Source organism: Oryzias latipes, chromosome 7, assembly GCF_053564925.1.
Source record: "Oryzias latipes strain Hd-rR chromosome 7, Olatipes_Hd-rR_3.1".
NCBI classification, from domain to species: Eukaryota; Metazoa; Chordata; class Actinopteri; order Beloniformes; family Adrianichthyidae; genus Oryzias; species Oryzias latipes.
Window position 1 is genome coordinate 28,227,744 of NC_136243.1, and position 13,445 is coordinate 28,241,188.

Sequence of the window (13,445 nt, forward strand, 5' to 3'; positions counted from 1 at the left end):
AGTTCTTAAAAATCCACCAGCCAATCAAAATCCTCACAGAGAAGTACGGGACTTGATTGACATGCAGAACGGCCAATCGGACATCTTCTGAAACATACGTCACTGCACATGGGTGTGTAAATTCACTGAGCGCAAATTCTGTCTGTTATCAGAAAGGCGTTTTACTGGGTAGTTTTTAATCATCATTACATAAACAACAATGTACAAATAAACATGTAACTAATAAACAAACAGTAAAAAATATATATATATAGATATAGATATATATAGATATATATATCAATATATCAGTGACGTGTGGTGAGGTTAATGGCTGGTGAGGCACTGACGTCATCAGTCAGATTTACAAACATATGAACCATTACCATACTGAGTAACTTATTCACCATTTGATTGACAACAGTTAACGTGTTTTGTTTAAAATATCATTTCAACATGTTTTTTTTTTCATATACAAACTGCAGCATAGAAAAAAGCACAAACCTTATTATCGTCTTACCTTTACTTGTAAATAAAGTCCATACGCCGCTCCTTCTGAAGAAAACGACTTGCCGCTTACTATCACTTATTCTATTATTTTTTAGCGTCATAATCTCAGGGCTCACCGGCGCCCCCTAACATGAGGCACGAGAACTGCTGGCCTCACCCAGCGGCTTTTTTGCCGGCGTTTAGCGCTCAGCACAAGAAACACGTCCCTCACATACATTTATTTATAAAAACAAACACTGTACATCATATACATCTGCTAAATTATGTAAACTCAGCTAATATAGTACAAGTGATTGAATCGACATACAGAGAGACAGCAGTACCGTCTGACTGCATAGGTATTGCGCAATCCAAGGTGAGGCTCAGCGGGCTGGTGCCTCATCGCACGTCACTTAGTATCTGAACGGCAAATGCGGAAATTCAGCGATTTTGAAAAGAAAAAACACCCGAAAATGGTATATTTAAATGGAAAATGACTGCAAAGCACAAATTACTGATTAAATATAATAATTGAATTTATGTTTTCTCTTTTCTTCCCATAATGACAGGTGAGGCACAGCCTCACCTGCCTCTCCTGACTGCACGTCACTGCTATATATATATATATATATATAAATGCACAAAGGTAGATCTTCAAGACATCGTCGACTTAAAAGTAGCTCACATGCCAAAAAAGTGTGAGCACCCTTGCTTTAGGTCTACAACTGTTGAACTAATACTAACATGAGCATCATGTCTGGCTTAAGTACACAGAGATGCTTAAAGTATTTTTTCCCCAAGGAACTCAAAGGTGGACAAACATAAGAAAACTGTACTAAAAGCAGCTTTTCTGAAAATGATAAAATTTTAGGAAACAAAAGATACTTAACAATCTTCCGTTATTGTAAACATCTTTTCCTTTACATTCTCTTCATATACGGTTTTTAACACTTAACACAAAAACGAAACAGTACGGCAACATATTTTCATTAATGCCTATTTTGCGTCACTTTTGCAAAGTAAAAGTTGTCAGAAAAAGAAGTAGCTTATTATCATTTAAGCAGGTAGTTTTTCTGTGACTTTTTGAGGACACTAACCATAGAATATTTGCAAACACAAAGAGGCTTTTTCAGCTTTGAATATTGCCTGAGGTTCTATAATTTCAGTGGAATTTTTTTTCAACCAGCGTCAATTTGCATGAGCCATGTTCACACAGAGGCACCTCGCTTAATTCGTAGTTGTTTTTTTTAACTTTTGATGTTTTTTCATAGACTTTCTGCACACAAACTGCCCATTTTGTCATTTTTAAAAAGCACAAAATTCTTGTGCTTCTGGTCAAATGGACCTAAACTTAATCTCTCTTTTCTTCAGGAAACCTTTTTACCAGGAAATAAATGCAAATTGATTTGCATGTTCTTTTTTAACTGTTACTGTGTTTATGACATTGTACCCAATTTAAGTAATTTCTGTTCTAACAGAAGCTCATTCATTCAGAGGAGTCTGTTAGAAAAGGGAGTCTCTAGCTGAGCTGGAATTCACGTTAGCGTACCAACAGGTGAAGCCATGTTTACATTGATCTTTGTTTATCTGTGTCTTCTGTGTTGTAACTTGCATGCAGAGACTAAATGCATCCCCAAAACCTCAGAGTTTAAAATGAAAGGAGATTACCTGCTTGGTGGACTTTTTGGTATTCATCACGTCAATGCAACTCTCCATCAGAACATCCCAGAAGCCATCATCTGTTCCAGGTAAGGTTTACTAAAATATGTAATCTGAAGAAAATATCATAGTGTTCTGAAAAGGTCATTTAATTGATTTTTGTTGTTGAACTTAAGTTTTTTTTTAAGCCTACCGTGAATCTTTGTAGAACAACAAAAATAAGAAAAATATCAATAAATTAATCCTTCGCACTTTTCCTGTCTACAGTCAAGAGTTTTCACTGTCAAATTACCGGAGGTTTCAGATGATGAGATTCTCTATAGAGGGAAATCAATAATTCTACCAGTCTACTACCCAATGTGACTCTTGGCTATGAAATATTTGACCACTGCTCAGACACAAAGAATTTTCCAGGTATTTTCAGCCTGATGTCTGTTGATGGTTCAGTTCAACCTTGGAAAGAATCTGCAAACTTCTCTAAAGTGATTGCAGTGGTGGGTACAGGTACAAGCACCACAACAATGACTGTTGCACCACTGTTCATGATGGACCTTGTTCCAATGGTACGTCTGCTTTTCCTGTTTATTGTTCCCATAAATTTTTTTTTTTTAATCGTTAAATCAAAAGGCATGTGAGGACGTTGCTTTACGGTGACCGAGAGGTGCAAGACACGCTTACATTTAAGATACAGCAACAGCAAATCCCAGTACAAATGAACAAATCACGAAACACAATGGCAAATCATGAAACACAACAGCAAATCACGAAACACAACATCAAATCACGAAACACAACAGCAAATACGGAAACACAACAGCAAATCATGAAACACAACAGCAAATCACGAAACACAACAGCAAATCACGAAACACAATAGCAAATCACGAAACACAACAGCAAATCACGAAACACAACAGCAAATCACGAAACACAACAGCAAATACTGAAACACAACAGCAAATCACGAAACACAACAGCAAATCACGAAACACAACAGCAAATCACGAAACACAACAGCAAATCACGAAACACAACAGCAAATCACAAAACACAACAGCAAATCACGAAACACATCAGCAAATCATGAAACACAACAGCAAATCACGGAACACAACAGCAAGAACTGAAACACAACAGCAAATCACGAAACACAACAGCAAATCACGAAACACAACAGCAAATCATGAAACACAACAGCAAATCACGAAACACAACAGCAAATCATAAAACACAACAGCAAATCATGAAACACAACATCAAATCATGTAACACAACAGCAAGAACTGAAACACAACAGCAAATCACGAAACACAACAGCAAATACTGAAACACAACAGCAAATCATGAAAAAAATAACCCTGTTACAAATGACCAAAACCAGAAACACAACAATGAAAGCGGAGACATGGCTTCTAACAGAAATGGACGTTATATAAAACTAATTGTGTATGATTTTTTAAATGTTATTAATTACTGTTTTCTTTATGTGGACATTTTAAATACATGAAACAGTCCTGAAGCATTCTTGCTAGAGTGGTCTTAACGGAGAGGGAATACCCTTTATACCGGAAAAGCAAAAACTTTACCTTGTTAAACGTTGTTGTAATTTTTATTGTAGTAATACAATTGAAGAAATGCTTTTGGACTTGTCTTTTGGACAATTAGTTTTATATTACGTCACTTCCGGGATTCAGGACGTTCCGTTTCAGTTAGACGCCGTTTCTCCGCTTTCCTTGTTGTGTTTCTGGATTTGTTCATTTGTATCGAGATTGTTTTTGTAATTCAGTATTTGTTAGTTTTCCCCCAAAATTGCTTTTGTGTTTCAGGACTCTGTTATTTGTTCCGTGGTTTGCTGTTGTGTTTCAGTATTTGTTAATTTGTTCCGAGATTGTCATTAGTGCTTTGTGATTTATTAGTTTGGGATTTATTGTTGGTTGTGTCCTAAATATAAATGTGTCTAGCACCTCCCGGTCACCGTAGGTTTCATGATTTGCTGTTGTGTTGCGTGATTTGCTGTTGTGTTTCATGATTTGCCGTTGTGTTTCAGTATTTGCTGTTGTGTTTTGTGATTTGTAGTTGTGTTTCGTGATTTGCTGTCGTGTTTCATGATTTGCTGTTGTGTTTCGTGATTTGTTCATTTGTACTGGGATTTGCTGTTGCTGTATCTTAAATGTAAGCGTGTCTTGCACCTCTCGGCCACCGTACTTTGCAGACCACTTCATGGGTAAAATCAATGCTATAAGATCAAACATTTCAACTATGCAATACACTGGTCTTAACAGACCTCTAGCATTGTTTTTACAAGAAGAAACACTGGGGAGGTTTGTCCTGGTTGATGCGGAGATGCTTGGTCGAGTTGTATCCCAAGTAAACTACAACCTTCCCCCCATGCCTCCCTGCTCTCTGGCTCTGGGGGCCTCGTGGCGGCCCTGCTGGCCCTGGCCTGGGTGGCGGGCGTGGGCACCCGGGGGGCGGTCGTTCTCTGCCTGCTGCCGCGTGGTGTGGTGGTGGCTGGTTGCCCCCCCTCCGTCTTTCCACATTCCATCATCCATTTTAGAAGAACATAAACACTCAACTGAGCACAGGTGTTAGCTCACCTTTGCACTAACAAATTGCGTGAATGAATGAAATATCTCACACTAGTTGGCTTGTAGGCATAAGTATGCATGTGTGAACACCATCTGTATTGTGTACATGTTGACATGTGGACATTTTTGCAGCTAACAGGTGTGTTTATAACATTTGAGTGTGTGTGTGGACAGGCCCCGCCCCTTTGAGATTTGTATTCTATCTGTACCTTACCGTAATGATAAACATCCAGTAGCTTGTTGCTTTATGCTGCTTCATGGTTTTACCCCCCTCCCCCCTCCTATGATCACCCTCCTATCCCCCTCTTTCTAACATCCCTCTCTCTTCTTCCCTTCTTTCCTTTTCCGTCCGGTCCAACACAAAATAATTTCAAAAATAATTAAAATGAATGAAGTCTGGCCTCGATTACAAAAGGGGTTTATTCAGACATACCTCTGGTTTGTCAGAAGATTCATAACCTCTGTTGTAAAAGTCAAATATGTCCAACACAAGAGGCCTTCAGCTCTCACCTGTCTGCCCAGCTGTTGGACAGGACAAGTATAAAAAACAAAGAAACAAAAAAAAAGTAAACACTACAACCTGCCTTTTAGATCCCATTCCCACTTCACTTTTTAAAACACTTTATGGATTCTTTGAGTCAGACCTTTTAAACATAATTAACTGCTCTCTTTAGATGGGGGTCTTCCCCTCTGCCTGTAAGACGGTGGTGGTGAGGCCCCTTCTGAAGAAGAGTCAATTAGATTAAAAAAAATCTGGATAACTAAAGACCCGTATCCAACTTACCATTTTTAAGTAAAATTATAGAAAAAAGTGTCGCTACTCAACTGCATGAGTTTTTAAATGCCCAAAAAATTTTAGAAAAAGATCAGTCTGGTTTTAGGACAAACCATAGTACAGAGACGGCCCTTTTAGAGATAGTTAATGATCTTAAATTAAACTATGACTCACAGAAGTTTTCTGTTCTGGGGCTACTGGATCTTAGTGCCGCTACAGTAGATCACCAGATTTTGTTAGACAGACTTAGGAGTCTAGTGGGCCTCTCTGGAAATGTTCTTAAGTGGTTTTACTCTTACTTTACAGATCGACACTTTTATGTAAGTATGGATACGTGCTCTTCAGTAATCCATGAAACAAGTTGTGGGGTTCCCCAAGGGTCGATTTTAGGGCCAATACTGTTTAATGTTGCCTCTTGCAGAGGTCATCAGGAGACACGGCGTTGATTTTCACAGATATGCTGATGATACACAGCTTTACATCGCCGTGTCTCCTGATGACCTTGAACCTGTTAACACTCTTTTAAACTGTATTTTAAATATAAAGTCATGGATGGCAGAAAATTTCTTACAGCTCAACCAGGACAGAACTGAAGTTTTAATCATCGGTTCTGAAGACGAGAGAGAGATGATTTTACCACATCTTTATAATTTTAAACCTTTTCAATGTGTGAGAAACCTGGGCCTACTTTTTGACTCTGAGCTAAATTTTATCCAACACATTAAAAATGTCGTTAAGACAGGATTTTATCAACTCAAAAACATTGCCAGAGTCCGCCCGTTCCTCTCTCTTGCCAGCAAAGAGGTGCTGATGCATGCTTTTATTTTCAGTCGTTTAGATCATTGTAATGCCCTGCTCTCTGGTTTACCCAAAAAGTCGATCTCAAATCTACAACTTCTACAGAACTCTGCGGCACGAGTTCTGACAAGGACCAGAGGGCGGGAACACATTACACTGGTTTTAAAATCGCTGCATTGGCTCCCTGTGCGTTTCAGGATTGATTTTAAAATTATTTTAATGGTTTATAAATGTTTTTATGGTCTTGAGCCTTCTTATTTAAATGATATTATTTTAAAATATGAGCCCTCGCGGACCCTGAGGTCCTCCAGTGCTGGCCTTTTAGTTGTTCCTAAGGTGAGGACCAAGACACACGGTGAGGCTTCGTTCTGCCAATCCGGTCCCCGCCTGTGGAACAGCCTGCCGCAGAACCTCAGGGCCATAGAGACTGTAGAGGTTTTTAAGAAGAGGCTCAAGACCCACCTTTTTAATTTAGCTTTTAGTTGATTTTAACTGCTAATTTATTCTATTAGTTTTAGTATAGGCTATTTTATGTATTCATTTTCATTTTATGCATCTTATTCTTAATTTTATGTTTTTATAAACATCTTATGTTTTTAATTTTAGTATCTAATCTTGATTTTAGCCCCAGTGTTTCTTGTGGGGATCTTTTCCTCCAGGGCTTGCCGGCTTGGTCAGCGGTTGTTGCTGCAGTTCTTGGCCTTGCTGGGGCAGCTGGGGTCTAATTTTGCAGCTTCACGGCTGTGAAGTGGACCCCAGTGTTGTCCCAGTCTGGGTGGGTGCTGTGGCGATGTTCCAATGGCCAAGCTCGCTCATGGTATTAAAGGATTCCCAAATACTGTTTCCTCACAGCAGAGCCAAGCCATACTTGTTTGTTTGTTTGCTTATTTATTTATTTAAAGTTACATAGTCATTATTCTTTGTACGTGGGGGCCATGGGTCATGTGTTTTAATGGAGGGGAGTGGGAAGGGTGAAGGGTGGGTTGGGTTTTTACTGTAATATTGTGTGTTTTCTGTTTTTAATGCTAAGGCGCTTCGAGCTGTACAAAATGCATGAGAAGCGCTATTTTATTAATAAAGTTTGATTTGATTAGTTTTTCTTTTGAACTGGTGTTATTTTTTGTTTTACAGATTAGTTTTGGAGCCTCCAGTTCAGTTTTCTCCAGAAAACAGAATTTTCCATCTTTCTTACGAACAGTGCATCCTAATAAATACTTCATAGAAATAATTTGGAAGTTTTTGGAAAAGTTCAAATGGACCTGGGTGGCTTTCCTCTACATTGATGATGATTATGGAAGAGATGGCCTGGATCTGTTTGTGAAAAAGATAAAGGACACTGAAATCTGCTTGGCATTCACTCATGGTCTCAAAGAGGACACAGATTATCCTAAACTTATCAAACAGATGGAAGCTCTAAGGATAAATGTTACAATTGTTTTTACAACTAAGTGGACAGCTGAAAGACTCATTATGTCAGCCATCCAACAAAATGTTACCAACAAGGTGTGGATAGCAGTGGATGCCTGGTCTCTTCACAAAGAGCTCCCTAAAGAAAGAGGAATCAGAAATATTGGGACTGTTCTTGGGATTGCCGAGCCAAAAATAAAAATCCCAGGATTTGACGACTTTGTTTTTTCTTTCAAAGCTCAAAATCAGTGTGGAAATCCAGAGCAGGATCCATTTTGTAACCAGATGTGTAACTGCAGCAGCTTGAGTGCTGAAGATATCATTACAGCAGATCCCTCTTTTAATTTTCCTGTTTACTCTGCTGTATATGCCGTTGCCCATGCCTTACATGCAGTGCTGCAGTGTGGAGCTGGCAGCTGCAACAAGAGTATTAAAGTTTACCCACACATGGTAAGGTAGCAAAGATTTCTTTACTGCCTTTAAAAAAGTGACAACCACAAAAAAATAAATAGTTTTGTTTACACTAATGAAAGTTTATATTTCTTTACATTTTTTACTTTTTTTCACCTGATGTATTCCTATTTCAGTATTTTAGTACATTAAATGTAAATGCAAAGAGAATATCATTTAAAAATGTCTTGATTCCGTTGCCAATTTTTACAGTTTTTAAATTCTTTGTAATGTGTCATCAGTTAAAATGGCGCTGCCCTGTGCGGCTGCATGTAGTAGCAGCTCCCGGCTACTTTGTCATATTTTTCTCTTTTTTCTATGTGTTTATGTACGTCTAGTCATTTTTTGTTTTGGCACCAAGCTAGCTTTTTATAACCATCGAAGCACCCATCCAACATCACTGGAGATTTCTGGATACGTTTTCCCTTTTCCCTCCTTTTCCGCCCTCTGGGGCCTGGACTAAATCATGGCCCCCCACAGCATGCTTAGAAAGCCCCCTACATAGTTTACACAAGCGATCAACTCTTGGGTCTAAAAAATCCACCTACGTTCATAATTGAAGAGAAAATTTTACTCCCGGAGGAACTAAGGAGGAGACGACGAGGGTGCAATGCAGGAGTTAAAAGGCGGACGAAGAAGAGGCCTTTTTAAACCCTGCATCCCCGCGATCATCACTGGGAATGTCAGATCCTTGCCTAACAAGATGGATGAGCTGGAGTCTCTCGTACGGACCCAGCGGGAGTATCGAGAGGCCAGTATCATGTGTTTTACTGAAACGTCCCATCACGAACTGACACCAGACACTAACGTGACGATATAGGGCTTCCATACAGTGCGAGCGGACTGACACACCACCGCAAGCAGCAAGAAGAAAGGAGGGGGGCTCGTTTTACTCGTAAAGAACAGGTGGTGCAAACCGGAGCACATCCACTTCAAGGAACGTGCAATCCCGACGTGGAGCTTTTTGCCATCGGACTTCGCCCATACTACTTGCCACTCGAATTTACAAACGTGATCGCCATCAACGTCTATATTACTCCGACCGGCAAAGCAGACAGGGCCTGTGACGTCATCCACTCGGCTACTGCCGACCTGCAAACTAAACACCCTGGTGCCTTCATCTTCATCACAGGGGATTTTAACCATACCTGCCTCTCCTCCACTCTCCCTACATTCCATCAATATATACAGTGCACAACAAGGGACAAATAGACTTTGGACTTACTGTATGCTAATGCCACCAATGCATACACATCCACTGCACTTCCCCCACTGGGCAAGTCTGACCACAACCTCATCCTGCTCTCCCCATCATACACACAGGTGGTTAAACAGAAACCAGTCACTGTGAGGACCGTTATAAAATGTTCTGACGGTGCCACGGAAAGCCTGCGTGATGCCCTGGAAACCACAGACTGGTCTGTTCTGTATGAACCTCATGGTGACGATCTGGATGGACTAACAGACTCTGTTTCGGATTACATCAAATTCTGCATGGACAACTCCATCCCATCCAAGAGGGTGTGATGTTACCCAAACAACAAACCCTGGGTTGCCTGTGAGCCAAAAGCCCTTCTGAATGAGAAGAAGAGGGCCTTTATGGCCGGGGACCCCATAGAGCTCATTAGAATCCGGAAGGAGCTGAAATGCAGCCTGAAGGAGTGTAAAGACGCCTACGGGAGGACGCTGGAGGAGAGACTACAGAGAAACCAGACCAGGGATGTGTGGAGTGGCATGAGAGTGATCACTGGCCTACAGAAGAAGGGAAAATGTGCATCTGAAGGAAATGTGGATCGAGCTAATGAGCTGAACAAATTCTTTAACAGTTTAGATTCCAACTCCCCCTCCTTCAGCTGTCCCCCCACTCCTCTTTTGACTGATCAACAGTCTTCCTCTCACCTTCCAGGGCCATTAACACCTCTGCTTTCCCCACCTCCCTTCCCCAGCTGTCCTGCATGGCACCTGAACCAGTTTTTAAACAGGATAAACTGTACTGGTCCACTGACACTGAGGCGGTTTACAAGAAGGGCACGAGCAGACTTTACTTCCTGAGGAGACTCAGGTCCTTCTAGTTGGCGATAGGATGCTCCACATGTTCTACCAGTCTGTCACGGCGAGCACCATCTTCTTTGCTGCAGTGTGCTGGGGTGCTGGCATCAAAACAAAGGACGCCAACAGATTGAATAAACTCATCAGAAAAGCAGGGTCTGTTATTGGCTCCAAGCTTGTCAATCTGGAGGAGGTAGTGGGGACAATCCCTCCCATCCCTTCTTCAGGGAGGTGGACAAACTGAGAAGCAGTTTCAGCGGCAGACTTATACACCCCAGCTGTGCCAGAGAACGATAGAGAAAGTCTGCCATCAGCCATTAGACTTCACAATTCATCTGCCAGACTTGGATGTGCATAAGATTTTTTGAGAGTTCTAGAGTTTTCGACTGTATAGTTATTTTATTTTGATTTTTCTCCTTTCTTCCCTGTATATTTTGTGTCTCGTGTTAATCTTTATCCCCGTATTTCCGTGGTTTTGCTACTACAACCACATTTCCCTTCGGGGATTAATAAAGTTGATCTTGAATCTTAAATCTTGAATCAAACAAACTTTGACGTTATTTTGACATGTTCGTTACATCGTAATAGCAAATATAAACATTTGCTTACAGTGTTTTAATATTCTGACAGATCACTTGAATTTTGACAGATTATTGTTTTTGTTCCATAGGTCCTGGAAGAACTTACAAAGTCAAAGTTCACACTTTTAAACCAGACAGTTCATTTTGATGATAATGGTGACCCCAAGTTTGGACCCTATGCCATAGTTTTCTGGAATGAGAGCGGTGATGCAGAAGAGATCGGTTCTTATACATTTCACCCAGAACACAACTTTGACATTAACAAGTCTAAAATCCATTGGCATGGAGACAAAGAGGCAAGGTTTCCTTCCTCTCTCACTAGTATACTGTTTACAGCACATAAAAATGTATTCTTTGACTTTAAGTCCATATATCTAAGAATAAACAGCAATTTTTATTGGACAGAAATTACTTTCTATGAGAGTAACAAAATATAGAATAAATGATGCCAACTTCTGAGGGTTACTTAAAAATGTTGAGGTAAAGCGTGATATTAGTTTTGATGCTAGCCTAAAAAAGTTTCATTATTGTGATTACTTTTAATCCTATACTCAGCTATTGGTTTATATTGTGGTTTTATGTCTTGCAGCCTGAATCATTTTGTTCTAAAGAATGTCCTGATGGATTCATGAAAAAACAGGAAGGAGTCCACAAATGCTGCTTCAGTTGTACAATCTGTCCCAAAGGAACTTACCTGAACACTACAGGTAAGTTCAATTTTTTTCTTAAATGGTAAATTCAACAAACTAATGCTTTGGCATTTATGTCACCAGATCCTTATAATTGCATCGAATGCGAGGACAAAGAGTGGTCTGCAAAGGGGAGTACAACATGCAATATACGGCAGCTGGAGTACGTCCAATTCAGCGATCCTACGGCTATAGTTATCATGATTGGGACCGTGATCTTATTGGCCTTCATTGTAGCCATATCTGTTCTCTTTGCCCTCAACTACAACACACCGGTTGTCCGATCTGCTGGAGGTCCAATGTGCTTCCTAATTTTAGGATGCCTTGGCCTGTGCAGCATCAGTGTTTTCTTTTTCTTCGGTGAGCCCAGTGTTGCGTTTTGTGTCTTAAGGTATTTTCCATTTCTGTTGTTCTATACCGTTTGTGTGGCGTGTTTATTTGCACGCTCCTTTCAAATTATTTGTATTTTCAAAATATCACCAAATTTCCCAAATATTTCTAGGATTTGGACTAAATATAATATACACTGGATATTTATTTCTGCTGCATTTTTGCTCCAGGCCATTTTACTTGTCATCCGTTTTTCCCTTGACCCCCCAAAACAATACAAAGATAAATTTTACTTTGACAGAATTATACTGGGTTGTGAGCTTAACAAATTTGTAGATGACTCACTCATCTCATTTATTTTAATATCTGTATTAATTTTTCTTAGTTTTTGTTTCTCATATGCAGGAAAGGACCTTCCAAAAAATTACAATGAAGCTAAAGCAATAACCTTTTGTATGTTACTACTGATCCTTATCTGGGTTACCTTTGCAACTTTTGCCACAATTGTTCATGGAAAGGACATTGATGTTAGTAATGCTGTGGCAACACTCTCAAGTCTCTACTCTTTACTACTTGTGTATTTTTTACCAAGATGTTACATAATCCTTTTCAAACCTGAAAAAAACACTGAGCAGTACTTTCAAGATCTCATTCAGTCCTATACCAGATCATATAGCCAGTAGATTATAAATACACAACTCTTAATGGTTGTTGACATGAAGCTGATGGCTTTAAGCCTTCTGAGTACCTTATACTTTATGATTTTTAGACTTTTTTCTGCTAACTGTTGTTCCCATTTCAGTTTATCCCTTCAGGGGTTGCCACAGCAGATCAGATTTGCAGGTGGTTTGCAGAGGTTTTTACACCAGATGCTCCTTCTGACACAACCCTGTATTATATCAGGGCTGAGGACCGGCAAAGGGGATAAATTGTGGCATGTGGCTAAATTTGTCCAAGGATCCATGTGACCTAGCCCGCAAAAACATGCAGGAGCTGGTTTACAAACCGAATTACCCTGTGAAAAATGCAACCAGTCTGCATAATCTTTTTTTGCATGTTTGCTTTGATGAACACGCAACACGGGTGTTTTTGTGAGAACATGCTCAAAACAGGAGAACACACATGCGAATAGAAAATATAGTATCCTCAAGTGAATTTGCTACATTTGAAAATCAAAAATTGCTGATGGTAAATTTATATTTTGTATGTTTCTGAAAGACATCTGCAAACTGGCAAGAAGAAATTGTTAAGACAACGAAGGAAACAAATCTTTTCTGCTTGTGTTAAACTTTTGAAATGCCAGAGACAAAGTTTACAGACATAGCTGGTAATGCCAAGGTAGTTTGCCATCTCTGGGCGGGTGGAGTGTCCCTGCCCCAGGTGGAGGAGTTTAAATACCTTGGGGTCTTGTTCACGAGTGAGGGAAGACCGGAGCGTGAGATTGATAGGCGGATCGGAGCGGCGTCCGTAGTTATGCGGTCGCTGTATCGGTCCGTCGTGGTGAAGAGAGAGCTGAGCTGAGCCAAAAAGCAAAGCTCTCAATTTACTGGTCAATCTTCATTCCAATACTCACCTATGGTCATGAGCTAAGGGTCATGACTGAAAGAACGAGGTCCCGAATACAAGCGGGTGAAATGAGCTTCCTCCGCAG

General features: G+C 40.1%; 2 protein-coding genes across 2 annotated transcripts; both read left to right on the forward strand.

The window, feature by feature from the left end:
- The first annotated feature begins 7,341 nt into the window (after nucleotides 1-7,341).
- Nucleotides 7,342-11,268, forward strand: LOC144993950 (taste receptor type 1 member 1-like). Its single transcript, XM_078949985.1, has 2 exons — nucleotides 7,342-8,145; nucleotides 10,865-11,268. The coding sequence occupies exons 1-2, from the start codon at nucleotides 7,342-7,344 to the stop codon at nucleotides 11,210-11,212; spliced, it is 1,152 nt and encodes a 383-aa protein (XP_078806111.1). The 3' UTR covers nucleotides 11,213-11,268.
- Nucleotides 11,269-11,335: 67 nt separating this feature from the next.
- Nucleotides 11,336-13,130, forward strand: LOC101159325 (taste receptor type 1 member 1-like). Its single transcript, XM_078949920.1, has 2 exons — nucleotides 11,336-11,482; nucleotides 11,549-13,130. Exons 1-2 carry the CDS (start codon nucleotides 11,404-11,406, stop codon nucleotides 12,475-12,477), a joined length of 1,008 nt encoding a protein of 335 aa, XP_078806046.1. The 5' UTR covers nucleotides 11,336-11,403; the 3' UTR covers nucleotides 12,478-13,130.
- Nucleotides 13,131-13,445: the final 315 nt, after the last annotated feature.

Excerpts from the sequence above, each read along its gene's own strand:
- LOC144993950 (XM_078949985.1), top strand. The coding sequence starts at position 7,342 with ATGAGAAGCGCTATTTTATTAATAAAGTTTGATTTGATTAGTTTTTCT. Across the intron at positions 8,146-10,864 it reads TTAAAGTTTACCCACACATG|GTCCTGGAAGAACTTACAAA; the intron begins GTAAGGTAGCAA and ends TTTGTTCCATAG.
- LOC101159325 (XM_078949920.1), top strand. The coding sequence starts at position 11,404 with ATGAAAAAACAGGAAGGAGTCCACAAATGCTGCTTCAGTTGTACAATC. Across the intron at positions 11,483-11,548 it reads AACTTACCTGAACACTACAG|ATCCTTATAATTGCATCGAA; the intron begins GTAAGTTCAATT and ends TTATGTCACCAG.